General features: G+C 43.6%; 1 protein-coding gene across 1 annotated transcript in view; it reads right to left on the minus strand.

The window, feature by feature from the left end:
• Positions 1-273: 273 nt before the first annotated feature.
• The window catches only part of ZDHHC5 (zDHHC palmitoyltransferase 5), an 84,607-nt gene continuing 61,531 nt past the window's right edge, over positions 274-23,349 (minus strand). Inside the window, exons 7-12 of the mRNA XM_077454668.1 lie at positions 21,972-22,063; positions 19,756-19,885; positions 16,926-17,052; positions 14,381-14,481; positions 6,572-7,005; positions 274-1,160 (exon numbers count right to left, since the gene is read on the minus strand). Coding sequence (XP_077310794.1) covers positions 1,022-1,160; positions 6,572-7,005; positions 14,381-14,481; positions 16,926-17,052; positions 19,756-19,885; positions 21,972-22,063 — 1,023 coding nt within the window. The 3' untranslated portion in view covers positions 274-1,021. The remainder of the gene's footprint in view (positions 1,161-6,571; positions 7,006-14,380; positions 14,482-16,925; positions 17,053-19,755; positions 19,886-21,971; positions 22,064-23,349) is intronic.

Consider the following 23,349-nt stretch of genomic DNA (forward strand, 5'->3'; position numbering starts at 1 on the left):
TGCACATTTGTAATTTTTATTTTTGTTTTGTACTGCATTCACTACCTGCATCCCTCCTAACATCCTGCATTTGTATGCATCTCTTTCTTAAGTTATGCACATCACCCACAAATCCTGCTCTGAAATGGAAACACACTAGTTCAAAATAATAAAATGGCATAAAAAAATGGCACACACAGAAATTAGATGATATTTGGATAAACAGATGAGCAGACATACAAAAACAAATATAGTATAGAAAACATTTCAAGCATCTTTCACACAACCACTTCACACCTGACAATTTTTTTTCCTTTTATTTCATTTTTTTTCTTTTCTTTTTTAATGAAATAATAAAAATGAAGGCACCCTCCCCCATATCTTCCCTGTGTGGAAGGTGGGGGGGTACTTATTGCCTGCTCCCCAGCTGTAAAATAATATCATATATATTTTATCTGTATTTATAAACTTGTGCAGATCACTTTTCTTCTCCGAGAATGGAAAAAAAAAATTATACAAAAAAACGTAAAAAAAAAAAAAAAAAAAAAAAAGCTGCACCCCAACTTCCACGCATAAGAAAACAAAAAATCATTTCGGATTGAAAACCAATCACCAGCTGTAAATAAAAGGGTAGATAATATTCCCTGGAACCTTTATAGAGAATATAGAACATCATTGGCTGTCTGGTGGCAAAAGAATAGTCAAAAAATGGCATTCGGAGCAACCGTGATAAAAGTTGGATGGCGCTCAGTATAAACACTAATTTAATGTTTTTGAGTCCTTTCTCATAAAACCGTATGTGACACTTTAAAAAGATGAGTGGGTGTGGTTTTTAAAAACCCTAAAAAAAAAAAAAAAAAAAGAAATTAAAAAATTAAAATAAAATATAATATTTATATATATTTATAGTGAAACAAAACCCCAAGGGGCGGGGGACTGGAGGACACAGGAGGGCTCCTGGATTGGCAGTCAGAGATTCTGACACGATGATGGGTCGCTTGGACCGTCCTTGTGTCTGAAATGTTCTCGTATTTTTTTTTTTTCATACGGAGATCTCATATGTGGTTCCGCCCACACCTGACACAGTTTTTACACCTCCTGGGCGTGAAGGGCTGACTGGTGGGGAGACAGAAGCTTGGCCGTTGCTGCGGGAGTGCACTGACTTTGCAGGAGACTCATCCCTATAAAGGACACAAAAAAAAAAATGCATCAGGAAAACTCTGTAAGATAATAAGCTGACATGTTTACCAAATTAAACATACAAATCCAAGTAGGAAACAACAGCCCATGGAAGGTGGCGGGGAACGTCTCTTCCTGCTGCTTGTAAAAACGATCCAGCGGCTAGTTAGCCGCTTGGATTACTTAAACAATAGAGCTGACCAATGGCTCTAAACACTGCTGCTTGCAGGCAGCAGAGCTAAATGTTAAGAAAACAAAAAAAAGAAAAGGAAAAAAATAAATAAATAAAAAAGGTCCCTCCTGGTGCCTGAAACCGATTGTCCTGGAAGTCAGAAGATAGGAATTGAACATGCCTGTAAAAGCAAGTATTGGCTTGCCTGTAAATTCCATACCTTGAAGTACCGTACCAGATGCCAGTAACCTAGTCATACACCATAGGTTATAGCTTTGTACTTTTAGTCGATTAGATACTGGCAAGCTTTTTTGAGGACAGGTGCCCCAGGGTACTTCCACTATAACCCTACCCGACTCCATGAGTCTTCAGTTTTATAGCAAGCAAGGCAGAGTAAGAAGACGAGTTTAGAGAGGTTGGTCTGTGTCCTCTACTGTACTCCAAGATAATGATAAGGGCGGAGAAGGTGTTTGTTTCAGAGCATAAGCTCTAGTGATCAAATTCCTTATTTACCTGGAAATTGTGGATTTAAAAGTGGGGTGCCCCTTGTGAGGACCCAAGGAGAGGACAAACAGGGAATCAGTTTGTTGAATGGAAGAAGTTGCTTTTAGCTAGAAACACTAATGGCTCTGATAATATCCAGGTAGGGTAGAGAGACTACCTTTGGATGCTTAGGAGCAGGGTTCATAAGGAACTGAGCATTCCATCTCACTGAGATGGAATTCCGAGACCACCTTTGGAAGGATGTCAAGTATGAGGGGAGGGCTCTTTTCAGGAAAGAGCCACTAGTTCTCAGATATGTTTGACAGACATGATGGCCACCAAAAGGCTATTTGCTAGTAAAGACCCCATCAGGAGTCCCTGATGGGTTCCAATTGTGTTTTTTTTTTTTTTGGCAAGGTAGAAAGAGCCAAGGTAAGGTCCCAGGGGTGCACCAGGTGCTGTAATTGGAGGGCCTAAAATGAGAAACACCTTGAATAAAGATTTGTATGAGGGAACATTAAGCTAGAGGCCTCTGGAAAAGGAATGGCAAAGGCCAAAACTTGCCCTTAAAGGATGTTGAGCTAGATTCTAAGCAAGAGTCGATTGAATGAGGGCCAGAATGCAGGGTATAGAGAAGTCCCTGGGACTGAATTGACTGTGCTAATATCAGGCGAAGTGAGACTTCCAGGTACGATAATAAATATTCCTGGATGTGACATTTTTTACCTACAGCAAGTTAGGACTGAAACGCAAAAACCCCTCTAGCCCGAGTTTCAACAGCCATGTAGTTATAGCCAATGACTGTTAAGCAGGGTGGAATAGAGGGCCTTGAGATAGCAGATCAAGTTTGTTGGGAAAGAGCCAGGGGTCTTCAAGAACTCTGAGCTGTGTACCATGTTCTTCCGGGCTAGTTTGCTGTCAGAATAATCACTGAACTGTCTGTCTTCCTCTCCCACTTAATTTTGTGGAGCAGGTGAGGTAGAATGCTCAGTGGAGTTAAGGCACACATTAGCCTAAACTGAGACCACTAGAGCATCTGATGCCAGAGGATCCCTGGTTCTGCGCACAGAGGCAATTTCTTGTTGCCTCTGGAGGATTGGGTGTACATGTTTGGAGTCCACCATTTTTGGCATATCAGACTGAATACACCTGGATGAAGTGACTGTTGCCCTTTGTCCAGGCAGTGGCAGCTGAGATAATCCACCTGCCAATTGTCCACTCCTGGGATGTGGATTGCAAGAATTGCTGTACAGCAAGTTTTTGTCTATGAGAGATTCTGTTTTTCTTCCTTAAAGGCAGCCAGGCTTCTGCCCCCTTGATGGATGAAATAAGCTACTTTGGTAGCATTGTCTGTCTACACCCAAATTGGGTGTGCTTTTACAAGGGGGGTCCAATGCTTTTGACGCCCTACCTTGACCATGTTCTTTGAACTGTCAAGGATTGGAAGACTCCTCCCCAGCCTGACAAACTTCCATCTGCTGTAAGGAATTTGCAATTGGAGAAGGAAGGATTTTCCCACTGTCTGAGGTGAAGTGATGGTCTACCAAGACCAGGTATTTGTTGTTTGAGGGAAAAAGAAGCATGGGTAGACCCAGGGAACTGCTTTTTCAATTCTGGTAGAATGTTTGGTTGGACAGTTCTTGAATGGAATTGGGTGAAGGTTACTGTCTCAAAAGGAGGCAACCATTAGGCTCACAACTCTCATGGCGAATCTTACTGTGGGATTTATTTTCAATCTCCGTTGTCCAGAATGAGCTCTTACAGAAAGACCATTTTTTTTCTGGAAAACAGACCATTGCCTGAAACATGTCTTGAATTGGACATGGAGAGCAGATTTTATTTAAGTTGGCCACATAGCCTTATGGACATTTACTGAAAGTTGTGAAGGGCCTGTATCCATTAGGAGATTTTAAGTCCAGGATAGGATGGATATTACTGTTGGATTTTGGTCATGTGAACAGATTTATGCAAAATCCCCTGAACCTGCCCTGTGGCAGTACTGGTACAACAGGTGGTTTCCGGGCCTTTTGGAAATCTGACTGCCCTTGGGCAGTTTCTGGTTGATTTGACAGAAATAAGTGCAAGAAGGTAAGAGTTTTAAGCTCTAACCTTTGGAAACCACCAATTGAACCCACAAGTCTGAGACATCTGGGTTGCAAACTCTAATAGACGTCCCCCCACTCTTAGGAATGAGGGTGCCTCAATTTTGAAGAGGGCTTTGGTAAACCTTCATGAGCCAAGCCTTGTGTCAAAAGGAAAAGTCTGAAGCCTGGAAAGAGCAAGGATGTGCTCTGCAGTTGGACGAGCTAAGAGCACCTGAAGGAGGGTTGCATTACCTTTCTCGGAGGGAAGAATGGCTTTTCCACCTGTGATTTCTTTAATGAATTGGTCAAGTGCCTCACCGAATAGGCGTCTTCCTTGAAAGGGTATATGTGTGAGACGCCCCTTACAAGTCAGTTCCGCTGTCCAAGGTGTTAACCAGAGAATCCTGTGCATATGAATAGAGAAAAGAGCAATTCTGGATATTTGTCTCATGACATGTTCCAGGGAATCAACACAGGGAAGAAAAGAAAAGAAGAAGAAAGAAGTAGTTGCTGTAAAAGGATGGAGGAGGAAAAAAAATGTAGTTTTAATTGTTCTGCAACTGTCCAATGCTGAAAATCAGGGTTATGTTTGGTCAGTCATTGTCTTGGTTCAGGTAATTGAGGTTTCACAAACTTAAACTGCAACCTAAGCTGGTTGCAGGGCTTTCAGGGTAAAGAGAGTCTTTAAAAAGTGGATCAAGTTCAGAAAAGATCTTTGGGGAGTGAAAATCATTTCAGGAATGAACCAGTCATCATAAACTGCACATTCTATTTGTTCATGTTTTGCAGGGCTTAGTGGGTCTCTTTGTGCCTAAAAGGGTGTGGCAAGAAGGAGTCCATCTGTACAGTGCCAAGGCTTTTCCAGACAGAGGCAATGAGCTTTTCAAACATTAGCAAGCATATTGCGGGAAGCCTCATTCCTAGCGACAATGTGGGGAAGAGAGATTTTCTTCAGCTTCCTCATCCTCTTTATTTCCCTCTAAATCAACATATCTGAGTCCAACTGGGGTTGAGAAACGCAAGTAGAAGAAGCAGGGTGCGTCTGAGCTCTCGTCAAAGAGGGAGGAATTAGGGTTGTAATTTGCCCGTGAAATAGATGCAGAAAATTCTGCTTTTGTCAAACAGGCCACTTGAATTGTGCCTGAAATAAACCTAGAAATAAAGCTGGTCACCCTGAGGCTGCACAGGCTATTGACAGAGTAAATGCCCCACCTGCCAACTCTAAACACCATTTAGAGTTGGCTCCCTTTAACCTGGTCTCCGCCATAGCTACAAGTTAGGGTAGTCCCCTGTTGTGTAATGTGTAGAGTAGGGTGTGGTGTGGGAGATAGGTTAAGCGTGTCCAGTAGGGGTATGCAATGACACAGATGTAGACAGCCCTTTAACAAATCCTCATGGTGAATGGGTGGGAGGAAGCATCTGAGTAGTTTACAAGGGCTATAGATGGCAGTGGCCTTAAGGTGTTTGACCAGTGGTGTGACTTAATACCTGGTCATCAACCTTAGACTGATCTCTGAGAAGATGAACTGTAGTGCCAAGTTTGAAAAACTTACATTTTAAAAAAGGTGCATGAATTAAAAACATAGCCCCGTATTACACTGCAACAGTCATACAGAGTGACCCTGTCTTACCTGTTCACGATGTTGGGCGATTTATAAGGTCCAGGTTTTGCCCGCCACTGTAGGCATACCTTTGAAGGGGTCTTCAGGGACTGGGTTCCATTGTGATGGACCACAGCCCTGGAAATCTATAGCACCCTACAGCAAACAAAGCATTGCACCAACTGCTAAGGCGGGCGCTCCACCTTTTTTTGGTAGAAACAAAGTTAGGCTGCTACAACTAGCTACTGAGGAACACGACTTCCAGATTCATAGGTCCGTGTTAAAAAATGTAAAGGAGCCTCAGGTGTACTCCGAGCCGAGCGCTTCGATGTTTATTCCACAAAAATTCCCCTTTGCTTTCCACCCGGTTTAAACTCATTGATTGCCATGACATTTGACATGTCCTCTATAGTCAAATAAAGCCTAACTTCAGTAATACTTTGACTTTAAATAGTTAGCTTGGACCAAGCTGGCCCAAACTATTTATTTTACCAATAAATGCAGCAGCTGTAAGCACTGGATAAACTATATGTAGCATCAGCTTCATACAGTATACAGTTCTGTGTTCTGGCAGTGGTAGGGGGATATTCCATCCCTTTCCCGGAAAATAAATAAATAAATAGAGTCAGGTTGAGCACTTCTCAAACATTCATAGGAAGCCTTGTATTTTTATATGTGAAAATAAGACTTCCTCTGATTGGCTGAGATAGACAGGAAGGCAGATGTAATTATCTCTCTACCTCTGCCAATCAGTGGAAACCTTGTGTTCAAACATGAAAATACAAGCATTCCTGGTCAATGGCTGTGCAGCGCTCAGCCCGATTATTTTGTTCCAGGAACGGAATGCACTGCTGCTGGAACACAGCTCTGTATACAATATGTAGCTCATGCTACATATGTTTATACAGCACTCACAGCCACTACATCAATTAGGAAGATAAATAGCTTGTTTGGACAAGCTTGGTCCAAACAAACTAATTTAAGTCATAGTGGTCATGGAGTTAAGCTGAGCTCATAACTATATCCTAGTCAGGCATAGCCTGAGTCCTCAGACTTTAAAAAGTTAAACTTACTTTAATGTCAACAAGGGTAAAGCTGCTGCATCTGAGTCACCTCCTACCCGGTGATGTGAAATTCGTGGCTTTCCGTAACGAGGAGCAATTGGAGGAGGACAGGCTGGTCGGAGGCGCTCTCGAGCTGACAGGTACGGAGAAGAGTACCCAGCGGTTTCTGGTTCTGTCTCATCCGAAGGACTCAGTAGACTCTGGTAAGAAAGACTTCCATTCTGTGTCTGATTTAAGCTTTTGTATGAGGTGGATGTTGTTCCTTCTGATGGAAGAGAGGGAAGTTGTGCGGTGGTACCAGTGGCAGAGCGCAAACTGGAGGACCGAGCTGGTGGTGCGTGACAGGAATCCGGCTCTAGGCTCGGCTCGGAGCGAGAACTGGGAGGACGAGATAAGTCCGAGGTGGGCATTGGTGAATCCTGGAGACTGTCCACACGAGAAAGCTGTGACAAAGGAAAACAAAAAAAACAAAAAAAATCAATGAAGAAATGTTGTTACAAAGCAAGTAAAGCACAGATTTTTTTTTAAAGTGTTACTAAACCCAGGAGCATGCAGCATTCACTATATCGGGTCTCCAAGAGTACATGGGAATTACATTTTTTTGTAAATCTAAACTGCCAAATACCTTTTCTCATCAGCAGTCTTACGAGTTCTGCAAGTCTGGTAAAAGCTTGTAGATGGCGTTTTCATTCTTCGGTGACTGTCCTATGAGGCTGCAGGACCCCTGACTGTCTGGACAGTGCTGATTGGCCCTGTGCTGATCACATGCACCCTCCCAAGGAAAGAAAAAAAAAAAAAACCTCTCTAGCAATACACACCTTAAACCCCCAATGCTGTTCTATCAGGTGATGGATTGGGGACTGTGGAAGGGGAGGATCAGAGAAAAAAAAGAATCAAACCCCCTGTACACACAATGTGTAGGATTAACCCCTTAGATTCCACAGCAAGCATAACAAGCATGCTTTACTGCATATACAGACGGATTTTACTGTTGTGGGTTTAGGAACATTTTAAAGTGCATCTGTCATAACTATTTCACTGTTGTAGCCCTGCGTGGCCAAGTTTTTAACCTTTTCATGCACACTAATTGAATTCAAGGTGCACACTAACCACTTCAATGCTGGACACTTTCACCCCCTTCCTGCCCAGGCCAATTTTCAGCTTTTAGCGCTGTCACATTTTGAATGACAATTGCAACACTGTACCCAAATGAAATTTTTATAATTTCTTTTAACACAAATAGACATTGCTATCGGTGGTATTTAATCACCACTGGGTTTTCTATTTTTTGCTATACAAAAACAAAACAAAAAAGAACACACACACATACATATATAAATATAATATACACACACACATAGAATCTCACAAAAGTGAGTACACCCCTCACATTTTTTTGAAATATTTTATTATATCTTTTCATGTGACAACACTGAAGAAATTACACTTTGCTACAATGTAAAGTAGTGAGTGTACAGCTTGTATAACCGTGTAAATTTGCTGTCCCCTCAAAATAGCTCAACACACAGCCATTAATGTCTAAACCGCTGGCAACAAAAGTGAGTACACCCCTGTCCAAATTGGGCCCAATTAGCCATTTTCCCTGCCTGGTGTCATGTGACTCCTTAGTGTTACAAGGTCTCAGGTGTGAATTGGGAGCAGGTGTGTTAAAGTTGGCGTTATTGCTCTCACCCTCTCATTCTAGTCACTGGAAGTTCAACATAGCACCTCATGGAAAAGAATTCTCTGAGGATCTAAAAAAAAATAATTGTTGTTCTACATAAAAGGTGGCTTAGGCTACAATAAGATTGCCAAGACCATGAAACTGAGCTGCAGCCCGATGGCCAAGACCATACAGCGGTTAAACAGGACAGGTTCCTCGCCATGGTCGACCAAAGAAGATGAGTGCACATGCTCAGCATCATAAAAGTTGAAGGAGTGGGGGGATCAGCCTGTCAGTGCTCAGACCATACACCACACACTGCATCAAATTGGTCTGCATGGCTGTCATCCCAGAAGGAAGCCTCTTCTAAAGATGATGCACAAGAAAGCCTGAAGTTCCCTGAAGACAAGCAGACTAAGGACATAGATTACTGGAAGCATGTCCTGTGGTCTGATGAGATCAAGATAAACATGTTTGGTTCAGATGCTGTCAAACGTGTGTGGCGGCAACCAGGTGGGAAGTACAAAGACGCGTCTTGCCTACAATCAAGCATGGTGGTGGGAGTGTCATGGTCTGGGGCTGCATGAGTACTGCCAGCACTGGGGAGCTACAGTTCTTTGAGGGAACCATGAATGCCAAAATGTACTGTGACATACTGAAGGAGAGCACAATCGCCTGTCTTTGGAGACTGGGCTGCAGGGCAGTATTCCGACAAGAAAAAAGGTGATGGACTGGCCAAGCATGTCTCCAGACCTAAACCCTGTTGAGCATCTGTGGGGCATCCTCAAAAGGGAACGTGGAGGAGTGCAAGGTCTCCAACATCCATCAGCTCTGTGATGTCATCATGGAGGAGTGGAAGAGGACTCCAGTGGAAACCTGTGAAGCTCTGCTGAAATCTGTGCCCAAGAAGGTTAAGGCAGTGCTGGAAAATAATGGTAACCACACAAAATATTGACACTTTTGGCTCAATTTGGACATTTTCACTTAGGGGTGTACACACTTTTGTTGCCAGCAGTTTAGACAATAACAGCTGTGTGTTGAGTTATTTTAATGACTGGTGTAGAAGTGACCAGGGGCACTGACTGTATGAAAAAAAAAAAAAAAAAAAAAAAGTGTAAAACTTTTTCAGTTAACTTTTTATTATACATACAGTGTTACCATAGTAAACACTGCGCTACTCTGGGGAGGTGAACAGGATTTTTTTTTCCCCCCACACCAGGATTGCTTATACCTGTGAATATTACAGTTAGCAACCAATTTTGTTCGGAATGAAGACTATCGATTCAGGGTTTAACTATTGTGATTAGCCACGACTGGCCACAACTAATCACATGGTAAAAATGGGCTGCGATTGGCCTCATCTGTACTATGTAATCACTGAGCTCATCATAATAGTACACAATAAAAGGCATGAATCAAAGCGTGTGTACAACTGTCATGTGATCTGCTGTAAACGCATGGTACCGGCAGCGAGACGGTACAGTGATGTCATCAGGCGCGATCCAGGGAGGACATAATAGGACGTCCTTCCAGGATAACAGGGCTCCCATTTAGCAGTCATATTACAATAAGTCAGGGCGGGACAGGGTTAAAGCAAACTCAAGGCAAACAGCAAATATGCAGATAAATTACATAGAAGAGCTGTTTTCCCTTAAAAAAAGTTTGTATTTCTGGCCATCCACTTTAGAAACGTACATAGTTTTGCCACACGGCATAGCCCTATCTGGCAGGGAAGCCAATTATTGTTGTAGCAGCTCTGGTTGTTACCATATATTTGGGGGGGGGGGGGGGGGGGGGAATATTATACAAAACTATCACAAATGGAAAACATTTTAAGATTGGCTAATCTTTTGATTGCGAGGCTCGCTATGTAAATTTATGCGATCACTTTTTCTTCATTGCATGGTTCACATTTTCTTCATATGTCCACACCAGGGGCAATTATTCTTGCTTCTCCTTCTTAATTGTTTTTGGTCTGCTTTATGAAGAGAGCCAATTCAGCATTTTCCAATATGCTATATCATACAGTTTACAAGTTACACCATCTTGATAGCTGGTTATGTCATTATATTCACTCTCTGCTCCGAATGATTCAGATCTGGATATATGAACTGATATCCCTTGGAACTTTGTTACATGCTTGTTTTAGTTTTACTGTGAACCTTTCTTCTGTTACACTTCTAAATCATAATAAAAACATTATTCAGCCTTAATTTATGAAATCACTTGAAGATTGTGCCAGATTCAATTCGTGGGAAGAACTCAGACGTAAGAGATCATTTTCAGATAAATCTGTACTCGCATACAATATTGAGAAATGACACTCCACAAATGTGGCCCGACAATGACTGTCATGCGGGCAACATTCCTGCAGTGCCAAAGTTATTGAAAAAGCATGTACCATCAAGAGGGGTGGGGAGGTTTTTTCGTCTTCTATGCAGGAGGGAGGTCTATTGGATTTCCATCTCCACACCTGCATGGACGATAGACTGAATTTTGAGTGGGGCGTCACTCATTTGTATGAGTGACCAGCAGTTTGGGGTCTCTATCCTGCAACTCGTTTTTTTCAGTGTCTTCCTTGTGGCTATGAGGGTTTCTCATTCAAATATAACACTTATTAATACTTTGGGTACCTATAACGGTTGTACTTCTATGTTTTTCTTGTTTGCTTTGATTCTTATTTTCAGTATTTAATCGCCAAGTATTGGTTTTACATAAAAAAAAAAAAAAAATGGGGTCTGTCAATTTTTTTTGCCATGAACCCATACTACTGCTACAATTTGAGGAAATACATGTAAATGGATGATGCAAATGTAAAATAAGACATGGCACCGGAAAAGAGGGTCCCGAGAAGGCAGACATGGCACCGGAAGAGAGGGTCCCGAGACGGCAGACATGGCACCGGAAGAGAGGGTCCCGAGACGGCAGACATGGCACCGGAAGAGAGGGTCCCGAGACGGCAGACATGGCACCGGAAGAGAGGGTCCCAAGACGGCAGACATGGCACCGGAAGAGAGGGTCCCAAGACGGCAGACATGGCACCGGAAGAGAGGGTCCCAAGACGGCAGACATGGCACCGGAAGAGAGGGTCCCCAAGACGGCAGACATGGCACCGGAAGAGAGGGTCCCAAGACGGCAGACATGGCACCGGAAGAGAGGGTCCCGAGACGGCAGACATGGCACCGGAAGAGAGGGTCCCGAGACGGCAGACATGGCACCGGAAGAGAGGGTCCCGAGACGGCAGACATGGCACCGGAAGAGAGGGTGCCGAGACGGCAGACATGGCACCGGAAGAGAGGGTGCCGAGACGGCAGACATGGCACCGGAAGAGAGGGTGCCGAGACGGCAGACATGGCACCGGAAGAGAGGGTGCCGAGACGGCAGACATGGCACCGGAAGAGAGGGTACCGAGACGGCAGACATGGCACAGGAAGAGAGGGTGCCGAGACGGCAGACATGGCACAGGAAGAGAGGGTGCCGAGACGGCAGACATGGCACAGGAAGAGAGGGTGCCGAGACGGCAGACATGGCACAGGAAGAGAGGGTGCCGAGACGGCAGACATGGCACAGGAGAGGGTGCCGAGACGGCAGACATGGCACAGGAGAGGGTGCCGAGACGGCAGACATGGCACAGGAAGAGAGGGTGCCGAGACGGCAGACATGGCACAGGAAGAGAGGGTGCCGAGACGGCAGACATGGCACAGGAGAGGGTGCCGAGACGGCAGACATGGCACAGGAGAGGGTGCCGAGACGGCAGACATGGCACAGGAAGAGAGGGTGCCGAGACGGCAGACATGGCACCGGAAGAGAGGGTGCCGAGACGGCAGACATGGCACCGGAAGAGAGGGTGCCGAGACGGCAGACATGGCACCGGAAGAGAGGGTGCCGAGACGGCAGACATGGCACCGGAAGAGAGGGTGCCGAGACGGCAGACATGGCACCGGAAGAGAGGGTGCCGAGACGGCAGACATGGCACAGGAGAGGGTGCCGAGACGGCAGACATGGCACAGGAGAGGGTGCCGAGACGGCAGACATGGCACAGGAGAGGGTGCCGAGACGGCAGACATGGCACAGGAGAGGGTGCCGAGACGGCAGACATGGCACAGGAGAGGGTGCCGAGACGGCAGACATGGCACAGGAGAGGGTGCCGAGACGGCAGACATGGCACAGGAGAGGGTGCCGAGACGGCAGACATGGCACAGGAGAGGGTGCCGAGACGGCAGACATGGCACAGGAGAGGGTGCCGAGACGGCAGACATGGCACAGGAGAGGGTGCCGAGACGGCAGACATGGCACAGGAGAGGGTGCCGAGACGGCAGACATGGCACAGGAGAGGGTGCCGAGACGGCAGACATGGCACAGGAGAGGGTCCGGGAATGCGACATGGTACGAGAGAACAATGCAGCCTCACCAGTGCCAGTCACATGCAGCCTGCCCCCAGCAGCCTAACAAGTGCCCATCATATGCAGTCGGCCTGTGCCCATTATATGCAGCTTGCCTGTGCCCGGGTCAGATCAGCGATCTCAGTGTGTCACGGAGCTGGATTTTAATTGCCCGGGCCACAGTAACAATGTCCTGCGTCCTGTGATCACTGTACACTGATTCAATGTCCCAGCATTGGATCAGTGTGCAGTCTATCAAAGGAGGCGGGACATTGTTACTATGGCCCGGACAATTTAGCCCCTTAGATTGCAGAGAGGGGAGGAGAAGAGAAGAGGAGGGGAGGAGAAGAGAAGAGAGGGGAGGAGAAGAGAAGAGAGGGGAGGAGAAGAGAAGAGAGGGGAGGAGAAGAGAGGGGAGGACTGGGTGCATCAGGGTGACACTCCCACAATGGGTGGCACCAGGGGCGGACCCCGCCCCGTTCGGCATCAGCTGTTAATTTCTTTCAGCCAAATCATTTTCGGCAGCCGAAATTTCGGTGCCCCCTAGTGTTTTCTTATCTCTCTTCACGGCACTGTGTCCTGTAGCTTTTTCCCGCCCCATTCTACTGTTCACAGCATGAGAACTTCTGACAAACACAGGAGATAAAAGCAGCCAGAGTTTTGTGTTGGGGAGGATGCTATAAATAGATTAGCAGAGCCCTGAACTATTCAATGAACAGATCTTATAGTCTCTACCTATGAGGAGAGGGGGTTTGTGCCTTTCCTCCAATCAGCTGCCTTAGCTGTATGCCCAGGCTTCATTGCAGTGCTAACCAGGAAGAGAAAATCTCTAACACAATCTGAACTTTCTGAAGAATATATAAAGCTGAAAACAGCAGGTACACATGTAAAACTTATGTAGGGAGATGTGTTTCATCTCTGCGTATCATTGAGGCTAGGAGAGAGCCACCGCTCCAGGCCAATCCACTAGGATAATAGCTTGATTTCCAGGTAAGAAGTCCCAGGTGCTGGCTAATGCACAAGTAGATAGGAAGGGAGGAAGGTTAGAAACTCTGGACAGCAGCACCCTGGATGGAATCTGTAGTAACTTGTGCCTTTATTTTGAGTAAGCATGGATTTCAGTGCGAAATGTGTCAGCATTTTTTTGTTCCATGTTCTCTTTTTCTGTGGTTCGTGTGATGTAATTTTTACTTGAAAAATAAAGGCACAAGTTATTACAGATTCCATCCGGAGTGCGGCTGTCCAGAGTTTCTTCCCTTCCCATCTATCATCTGAGGCTGTTCACTTCACTGGGTATATGTGAGGGTTTACATCCATGTTAATGAATACCCACAAAGAATAGAAATCCACACGGTGTTCACCCAAATGCCTTTCAAACCCAATTACTACTTACTGTGCCAGCTTTATGTTTTGCTTTTATTTTTTTAGAAGTCTTCAGACTGGTCACATGGCACACAGGGTCCTCTTTGGTCTTTTATTGGCAGTGAGCCCTGATGAAGCAGACAGCAGCTCTGACCAGAAAACATCAGAGCTGCTCTTTGCATCATGGCGACATCCCCTCCGAAAACGGCCCCATGAATCTATGCATTCACAGTATGTCATGGCTCTTCCAGAACGAATGAGTTGAGCCTCATTCAACATGGGACAGTTGCAGATGGAAGGTGGTTATTGGAGCCTGTGCTATTTTTTATATTAAGCTGTTGCCAGAGGACTGTTTTCATTCGCAAAAATAAAATTTGCCCGAGTTGAGCTTTAAGTAGATAACCGACTTACCTTGGAACAGGGTGGAGGCCCACCACTTCCACTGCTGAACCCGGGCCGATATCTGTACATCGTTGGAGTGGGAGGACTCTCTGCGTTCAACAGGGAATTGTCTGGGAATAAAATTTTATGTCAGATGTCAACAAAACCAAAGTAGAGGAAGACAAGCCTATTACAACTCAAATAAACCTAAAGGTGAAATAGATTCACTAAAAATAGTATAACGCCTTCAAGTACATTTGTGCAGAGTTTACGTACACTACATTCTTGTCCTGGCTGGACTGGTACAAACATCAATTGTCACAGTAAGGGCCATTTCACACCAGTCCATTGATCGGAATTTAAGTGCAGCTGTAAAACACAGCGCAATGGAAGGAAATCTGAAAAACAATAGTTTCCAGTGTGTCCTATTCACACTAAAACGCTGCGCATGCATGTCAACGGATGTCGAAATAAACATCAACTGACGTCAGCGCACGTTACAATGCAAATAAAATGGATGGAAATGTACATGCATTTTAGCAAATCAGTGTGAATTAGTCCTAAAGCGTCTGGTAACCACATGTACTTTCAGGCTGGTGGTCACTGCCATTTCACTAGACTTCAACCAGTCATGCCAACCCTTGAAACAGAACCTGATGATTTGGCAGTGCCCAGAGAGCATCTGCCGGACTTACTAGATCTGTATACCACATTTGCACAAAAAAGATCACTGTAATACCCTACATCTTGTGCATAGACGAGGACCATGCTTTAGGAGAGGAAAGGACATAGATCAGGATGTACTGATCCCACTGAGCCGCAAGAGCATCCACGGCTTCCAGCCACAGGCTAGCCCTGTTGCCGCAGGGGTCAGGTAGATTTCCCAAGATGTATATGACTGCAACCAATCTTTATTCCAAAAGCCAAAAACGGCCTCAGGCAGTCTAACCTTGATAAAAGTAAGTATCAGTTAAAAGAAGCTAGTTAAAAAAAAATAAAAATAAGATGTTAATCAAAACAGGAGAAGGTGTCACCACTTAAGGACACTACCAAAAACTGGAGCCTTTCGGAGTGGGCAGGGTTGAGTGTACTTGGGGGCAGACGCAGTAAAGACTTTTATAAGGAAAGGGATGGTCGGCAGTCAGGAGGGCGTCGAAAAAATTGTATATGTTTATTACATAAACATGTACAATGCTGTAAAAACAGCCTACGTATTTTGGACGTTAGTCCTTAGTCATGGCCATGACGAATGAACGTCTGAAATACAGTACGTTTTTTACAGCATTGTATTACTTCATAAAGAAATATTTTTTTTTGGATGTCATCCTGTGTGCCAACCATCCCTTTCCTTTTTCTGGTATGCTGAAGGTGTCGGCAGCCTCAAGATCTGAGCACCAAGTGGAGCTGTTCTGTGGAAAGGTTGCAGTGCTATTATAACTGTTATAACTGTTTTCCAGCAAAGACTTTTGCCAGTGTCCAATCGCCTAAGGGTAGCGGCATGAAGCCCAATGGATTCCCCTTTCCTGTACTATACGACAAGGATAAGCATTTTTTTTTATTATTTCACAATGTATGAATGTATGGGAGCAACATGGTCAGGTTAGTAAAACACACTGAAAACACACAGACCTTTACTATATCCTTCTTTGAATTCTACTGCCTCCAGTTACATAACATGCTCCTAAATCATAATATGCAGAGTTCCAATTTGCTGTTACAACAGCCAAGACTAGTAGTCAGCCCTAGATTTACTCTAATAGGAAAGAAGGAGCGCCTGGTGTCCAAAGAAATACAAGTTTGATGGTAGATTAAAAGGTGTTTGACAGTAACAAGTACAGTACATCAAGCTAATACTTTTTGGTGGAAGGACTCCCCCCTTCTTCAGGGCTATCAAACAAACATGAAAATATGCAAAGAACAGATATAGAAGAGCAAGGTATAAAAAGGAAAATTTCAAAAATGTAAAGTAAGAATGGAAAATACTAAATTTGTGTCAAACAATGCATGCCAGTAAGGGAGGCGGTTTTGAATATGGAAAGGACCAGCCTATGAAAAGAATTAACCTAATGGTGAGGCGAGTAACTTTAGAAACGGCTATAAGCTACACTGGTCGTAGGAGAGAAGGACATCTCCAGTTCCAGGCGGGCACTCCTTCCTTTCTATTTTTCCTAGTCTATATTTGGGAATGACCATAAGGCCAGACCAACAGCAGGCCACGCCCCAAAAAGTTCCACTGGAATTATCCAACATTGTGCACAACCTACCGGAAGAACTCTCTCTACCCGCCCACATTGTAACCCAACCCAACCAGGACTAGTGACTGTGCTAGAGAGTCCAGCGCGGTCTCCTGCACAAACTAGCTTTACTAAAAGATTTTATTTTATTATGTATTCCACCTGGTGATTAATATATAAAATGGGCTTGTAATTTGGCCTAGAGCTACCAATAAAAGAAAAAAAAAAAAGAAAAAAAAAAAAAACCCCCCATCATAGCAACCATTTTATTAAAACAGTATTAAAAGTTTTCCATGAATAAGCAATTTAAATGTTTAACACGCGACACGTGTGCTTCATACCTTCCCTATCCCCGAGGCTTATCTGATGACCTCTCAACCCTGGGTAGCGGCTCAGGTCAGGCTTTGGTGGTGGTGGTGGTTCTGCATCTGCTGATTGAGACTCTGTGAGTTCTAAACTGCTTCGAGACTGCAAAAGAAGAAAACCCCACAGGATGAAAGACATTATAGCAAAATTTTATATTCTAGTAAACTGCTCCAAGTTAAAGTGGTTCTAAAGGCTCAATGTTTTTTACCTTTATGCAATCTATGCATGAAGGTAAAAAGCTTCTGTGTGCAGCAGCCCACCCCAATACTTTCCAGAGCTCTGTGGCGATCCAGCGATGTGCACAAGAGCCTCGGCTCTTCAGGGACTCTCCCTCTTCATTGGTTGATATAGCTGCTGTCAATCACATCCACTCGGATAAGAGTCTGGTATGGATTTTTTTTTTTTTAAAGGCTTGTTTATATATTACCACCGCACATGTTCCTAGATTAAAGGCTCCTCTGTAGTGGGTGCTGCAGCGATCACCAACTGGACACTGAATATAGCACACATGTTCGCCAGCACATAATGGATCTTGAATTGCAGTTCAAAACTTAAATTGCAGAAAGATCACATCACAACAGGATAAGTTAAAAGTTTCGGAGCCACGCAGGACCCCTTCGTCATGCCCCACGAAGGGGGGTCGTCGAACACTGATAGAAGAAGATGAACGAACATCGTGGGACAGTTATTTTTTTGGGATTGCATGCTCGAATAAGGGTCTGGTATGGATTTTTTCTTTAAATTTTGGCTCAGGGTTCCCTTTAAAATCCTACCTGAAGGGTCTGGTATGGATTTTGGGGGGTCCCTACGCCATTTTTTTTATTTTGGCGCAGGTTTCCCCTTTATATCCACACGAGACCCAAAGGGTCTATAGCCGGGACCCAACAATACATTACAGCCACGAGTAGTTTTAAATGACATTTTTCCTTTAGAAACCTAATTTTGCTGTGGTATTATTCTAAACACAGTACTTTACAGGCATATTAAGGACACCCCGGCACGATATTTAACCGCTTCCCGACCGCCTCACGCCGATATACGTTGGCAGAAGGGCACAAACAGGCAAAATCACATACCTGTACATTGCCCTTTAAGGAGGCAGCAGGGGCGCACCAGCGGGAAGCTCTGCGAGTCGGGTCCCGTGGACTCGATCGCCTCACGGAGAGGAAGAACGGGGAGATGCTAATGTAAATCAAGCATCTCCCTGTTGTGTCTAGCAACAAGTGACACTGATCTCTACTCCGTGATTGGGGCACACCCCCCACAGTTAGCAACTCGCCTTTAAGACACACTTAACCCCTACACTGCCACCTCCTGGTTAACCCCTTCGCAGCCAGTGTCATTTACACAGGAATCAGTGCAATTGTATAGCACCGATTGCTGTATAAATGACAATGGTCCCAAAAATGTCTGATGTGTCCGCCATAATGTCAAAGTCACGATAAAAAAAAAAAAAAAATTAATAAAAATGCCATAAATCTATCCCCTATTTTGTAAACGCTATAACTTTTGCGCAAAGCAATCGCTTATTGCGATTTCTTTTTTTAACAAAAAAAATATAAATATAAATAAATATATATTATATATTTTTTTTTTTTTTTTGTGGGATATTTATTATAGCAAAAAGTAAAAAAATGCATTTTTTCAAAATTGTCGCTCTTTTTTGTTTATAGCGCAAAAAATAAAAACCGCAGGGGTTATCAAATACCACCAAAAGAAAGCTCAAAAAAAAAAAAAAAACACGTCAATTTTGTTTGGGAGCCACGTCGCACGACCGTGCAATTGTCAGTTAAAGCAATACAGTGCTGAATTGCAAAAAGTGCTCTGGTCAAGAAGGGGCTAATTTCTTCTGGGGCTGAAGTGGTTAAAGGAATATTTCATTTTTATTGTTTCACTTTAAGCATTATTAAAATCATTGCTCCCGGAAAATTTTTTTTTTTTTTTTTTGCATTGATACATGTTCCCTGGGGCGGGACCCAGGTCCCCACACACTTTACGGCAATAACTTGCATACAAGCCTTTAAAATTAGCACTTTTGGTTTTTCATGTTAGTGTCCCATAGACTAACAGCACTCCGCGGCTTTTGAAATTGCTCCCAATGCCGCATAATTTTCGCTGTTCGGCAAACGGCTGATGTTCAAGTCAAAAACTTACGTTAGTCTCGAACATCAGGCTCATACCTAGTGGCTAGAGGTGCCTTGAGTTCCGGCTAACTGACCTCCTATCTGATGGTGCCTGCATAGTTCCAGGTCCAACACTATTTGTCAGAGCCAGCAGCATATCTGTAAGGGTAGCATTCTGGCCAACCTGTAAGGGGGGCATTCTTCACACTTAACACCACCAGTGTAAGGGGCATTTTCCCAATAACCACCAATGAACTAATCTTACCAGGGGCTCCCTAAAACCCAAAAATTATTTCAAGGGTTTCTCTGGAATAACAACATTGAGAAAGGTTGTCTTCAGTAACAGTAGTATGGAAAACTATTACCCAAGTGTATGGTTAATATATCTGTAATAATAAAAACGTTGTCATCTTCACATCATGTGCAGAAGATCCTCTGGGAACAACCATTTTGATGAAGCCTTTGTGGGGTGTGATAGGCTCTGAATAATACAAACTGGGCTCTCCTTATTTTCTACTGATTCGCTTTCATAAATTTCTTTTTTTTTTTTTTTTTTTAGAAAACTAAGCAATACATAACTATATATTCAATTTTTTTTATACACATCAGTAAGCCCAGCAACCAGACAAAATACAGCCTCCCGCTGAGATGCTTGTGTAATGCGTCCTTTAAAATAATGTACCTGGTAGTGTTGAAGAGGACTCTGTATGCCATTGTCTAGTATTTTAAGGCCAATCTGACTTTCTGAAATCTCAGGGCGTAAAAATGGGGGAGTTATCGAGAGAATCGATGGATTATGGCGTTTTAGGTATCTGGAAAATTTACAAAAAATAATGGTTAATATTTATGACCATATCAATCACAGAATAAAGCTCATTTTTATCAAGCACAGAGTAATAAACTGTAGCAAGTAAACAGAAAAGATCCTCCATAATTTTTACAGCAATTTACTATTTATTCTACCATATTAAAACAACCCCTACATGTAATGAGGCCAAGTAAATATACATAAAGTGCAAATCACAGTGATCATGGTCAACCAGATTACATTTATGGGCTCATTCACATGGGCACACATCCCCATACAGCCTGAAAAGCCCAGCATTTACTTTTCGTTTTAGCACAGAGCAGCCTGCAGGCAGCACATAACAGGGAATGGACACGCATCAGATGTAGGGATTCATCGACACAACTGAGTTCAACGGATACACCGGGATGGGTGCATGGACGCTGACGCAGTGCTTGCACATCCAGCACTATGCACCCGTTGGTGATCTTATCAAACTTGGTTGTGTGGATGAGTCTGTACTGTTGATGCATATCAATTCACTAATATGGACTGCCTGCATACAGCTCAGCATTAGGACAGAAAAGGAACAAATGGTTTTTCACACTGCATAGGGCTGAATAATGCCTATGTGAATGGGCCCTAACGGGTAATCTCACCAAAAACAGATTTTCTTTCACTCATCGGTGGATGCTGTAGTAATAAATGCATAGTATTTTCCTTCACTCATGTGTGCTATCCAAACTACAGCAGCTGTGTATTATCCACTATTACCCTGAAAGTGCCCAATCCTGTCTGATCTCGGAATCCAGGCAGGATCGAACCTGCTTAGTACTTGGATTGGAGACTACCCGACAAGAACTGGAATTACTTATACTGTAGTGAACGTACAGTAGTGGGAAAAAAAAATTCCCCTGCAAGGCAATTTTATAATGTGCTAGTATGCACCACATACTAGCACATAATGAAACACTTACCTTAAAAAACAAAGCCTCCAGTGGCATGCTGTCACCACTGAGAGGGCTCATATCTTCCCCCGATCTTCCCTTTTGGCTAAATGAGTGGCCAAGGGACGCGATGAAGTCACTCCCACGTGTGCATGCAGGAGCCGTTGTTTATGGCACGGGCTATGAATGCAAGTGTTTTGTCAGATTAGGCGACCCATCAGATTTTGTAACGGCAGGGACGTTCCATCGTGGCCATCTTGGTACACTAACACTTGTCGGCAGTAAGCCTACAGTCAGGAGGCCGCAGCGGACATCTTTTTACACCCACCGGCGTCTGGCATTTCACACTTATTTTTACCAGTAAAATGAGCTTATATAGTGCAATACAGTATTTAGAAATCCGTCAGACTGTTTTCATGTTGAATTTTAAAAGCAGCGGGAAGCCTGCTGATCTCACGGGTTTGCTGATCTGACAGAACACCGCTGCTTTTACAATTCAACATCAAAACAGTGACGGATTTCTAAATACTGTATTTCACTATACAAGCTGAGTTTACTGGTAAAAAGTGTGAAATGCAAGACTTCAATGGGTGTAAAAAGATGTCGGCTTGTCGCTTTCTGACCGTAGGCTTACTGTGGACAAGTGCGGATGTACCAAGATGACTGTGCCGGAACGTCACTTCCGTTACAAAATTTAACAGGTCGCCTAATCTGACGAAGCACCAGACCTGCAGAGCACATGCACCGATGACGTCACCGACTGTATGCACTCTGAATTTCTCCTAAACAGGGCAAGTTTAGTAGCTATTCAGAGTACCTACAGGTAAGTCATATTATAGGCTTACCTATAGGTAGACATGGTAAAAACAGAGTTGACTAACACTAACATTTAATTATCACAGATATGAATCATCCCCCAGTAAGATATGTTTTTTGTTTTTTTAACAATACTCACCTTTAATCCAGGGCCAAGACCTGCAGTACCCCTTTGCCCCCATATAAATATATTTCAATGTAAATTATCATTTCAGCCCACTAAGGTGTCACACACACACACACGTAAACATTAGGCTGTATTGGTACAATGCTAAACCTTTGGACAATTCTCAATCCATACAGTATATTGCAACTGCCTGTACTAGTAACCAACACATACCAACATACCTGGGTGGGGACGAGCTACACAAAACATGGCCAACATTTTGACAGCACCCATTACTAAATGGATTCACTCCACCACGGAACTTTCCAGTGACCTATAAGAAAAATAAATAAAAATAATAATAATAATAATAATAATAATAATAAAGTGGCGGCAAAAAAGACATTTATCATGTGTAAAATGCATCTGTGAATCTGATGAGCAAAGTGTAAAATAATCATATCCAAAAACAGACACTAGCGAATGGATGGACATGGAATCACTGAGTCCAAAGTTTATTTCCCTCTACTAAAGTCTGGTACGCACTAATAGTTGACCAAACGACAGCGCCGGTCGGAGCCACTGTACTAACAATCCGGTGATAGTACAGCAATCTTCCCCACTGACACTCCACGAAAGCCATTGACTGAGAACACAGATCGGGAACCGGTAGGCTGCTGGTTTTCCAGCATGCTTGTCTGACAGAAGCAGGCCAAGTGGACAGCTTCCATCGGACAGGCTGACATACACACAGGCTGAACCTTGGCTGGTTTTTATTGAACCAGCTAATGCCTCCCAAAATTCGGCCCGTGTGTACTAGGCATTACAAATATACAAACACACACTAATATATAAAAATTTTATATTAGAGCTGTACGATCATTAAAAAAAAAAAAAAACATTAAATCGCAATTTAAGCCCCCCTCAAGATCTTAACACAGAATTCCTCCGATTCATGTTAAACAAGTGCAGAGCCTTCTCTGCTCAGCTGGCAAATGTTTATCAACAGAGATAAAAAGAGAAACAATGGGGTTTATTTACTAAAGGCAAATCCACCTTGCACTGCAAGTGCACTTGGAAATGCAGTCACTTTAGATCTGAGGGGGACATGCAAGGAAAATAAAGCATTCTTGCTTCTGCATGATTGGATAAAATCATCAGAGCTTCCCCTCATTTCTGATCTTACCCTCAGATTTAGGGACTGCATTTCCAAATGCACTTTCAAGTGGACTTGTAGTGCAGAGTGGATTTGCCTTGAGGGGAAAAATAAAATAAAAATCCCACTGTATCTCTTGGTTCCTTTATAAGGAACAAACTTTGGTCTGTAAGGCTTTTTGCACAGCGAGGTGTTCTTTATGTGCCAAAGACCTAAAAGTGCCCCACTAGCACTATACCGCCAATGACCCCCCCCAGTGTGTAAGTGCCCTTAATGAGGTCAGTCTAACCACTTAAGGACTAAACCTTTTTCTGACACTTGTTGCTTACAAGTTAAAATCTGTATTTTTGCTAGAAAATTACTTAGAACCTCCAAACATACAAAATTAAATCAAATACATTTTTAAACAGAGACCCTAGGAAATAAAAATGGAGATTGTTGCAATATTTTATGACACAAGGTAT

Source organism: Lithobates pipiens, unplaced genomic scaffold (assembly GCF_037356315.1).
Source record: "Lithobates pipiens isolate NorthernLeopardFrog02 unplaced genomic scaffold, aLitPip1_a1.2 Scaffold_25, whole genome shotgun sequence".
NCBI classification, from domain to species: domain Eukaryota; kingdom Metazoa; phylum Chordata; class Amphibia; order Anura; family Ranidae; genus Lithobates; species Lithobates pipiens.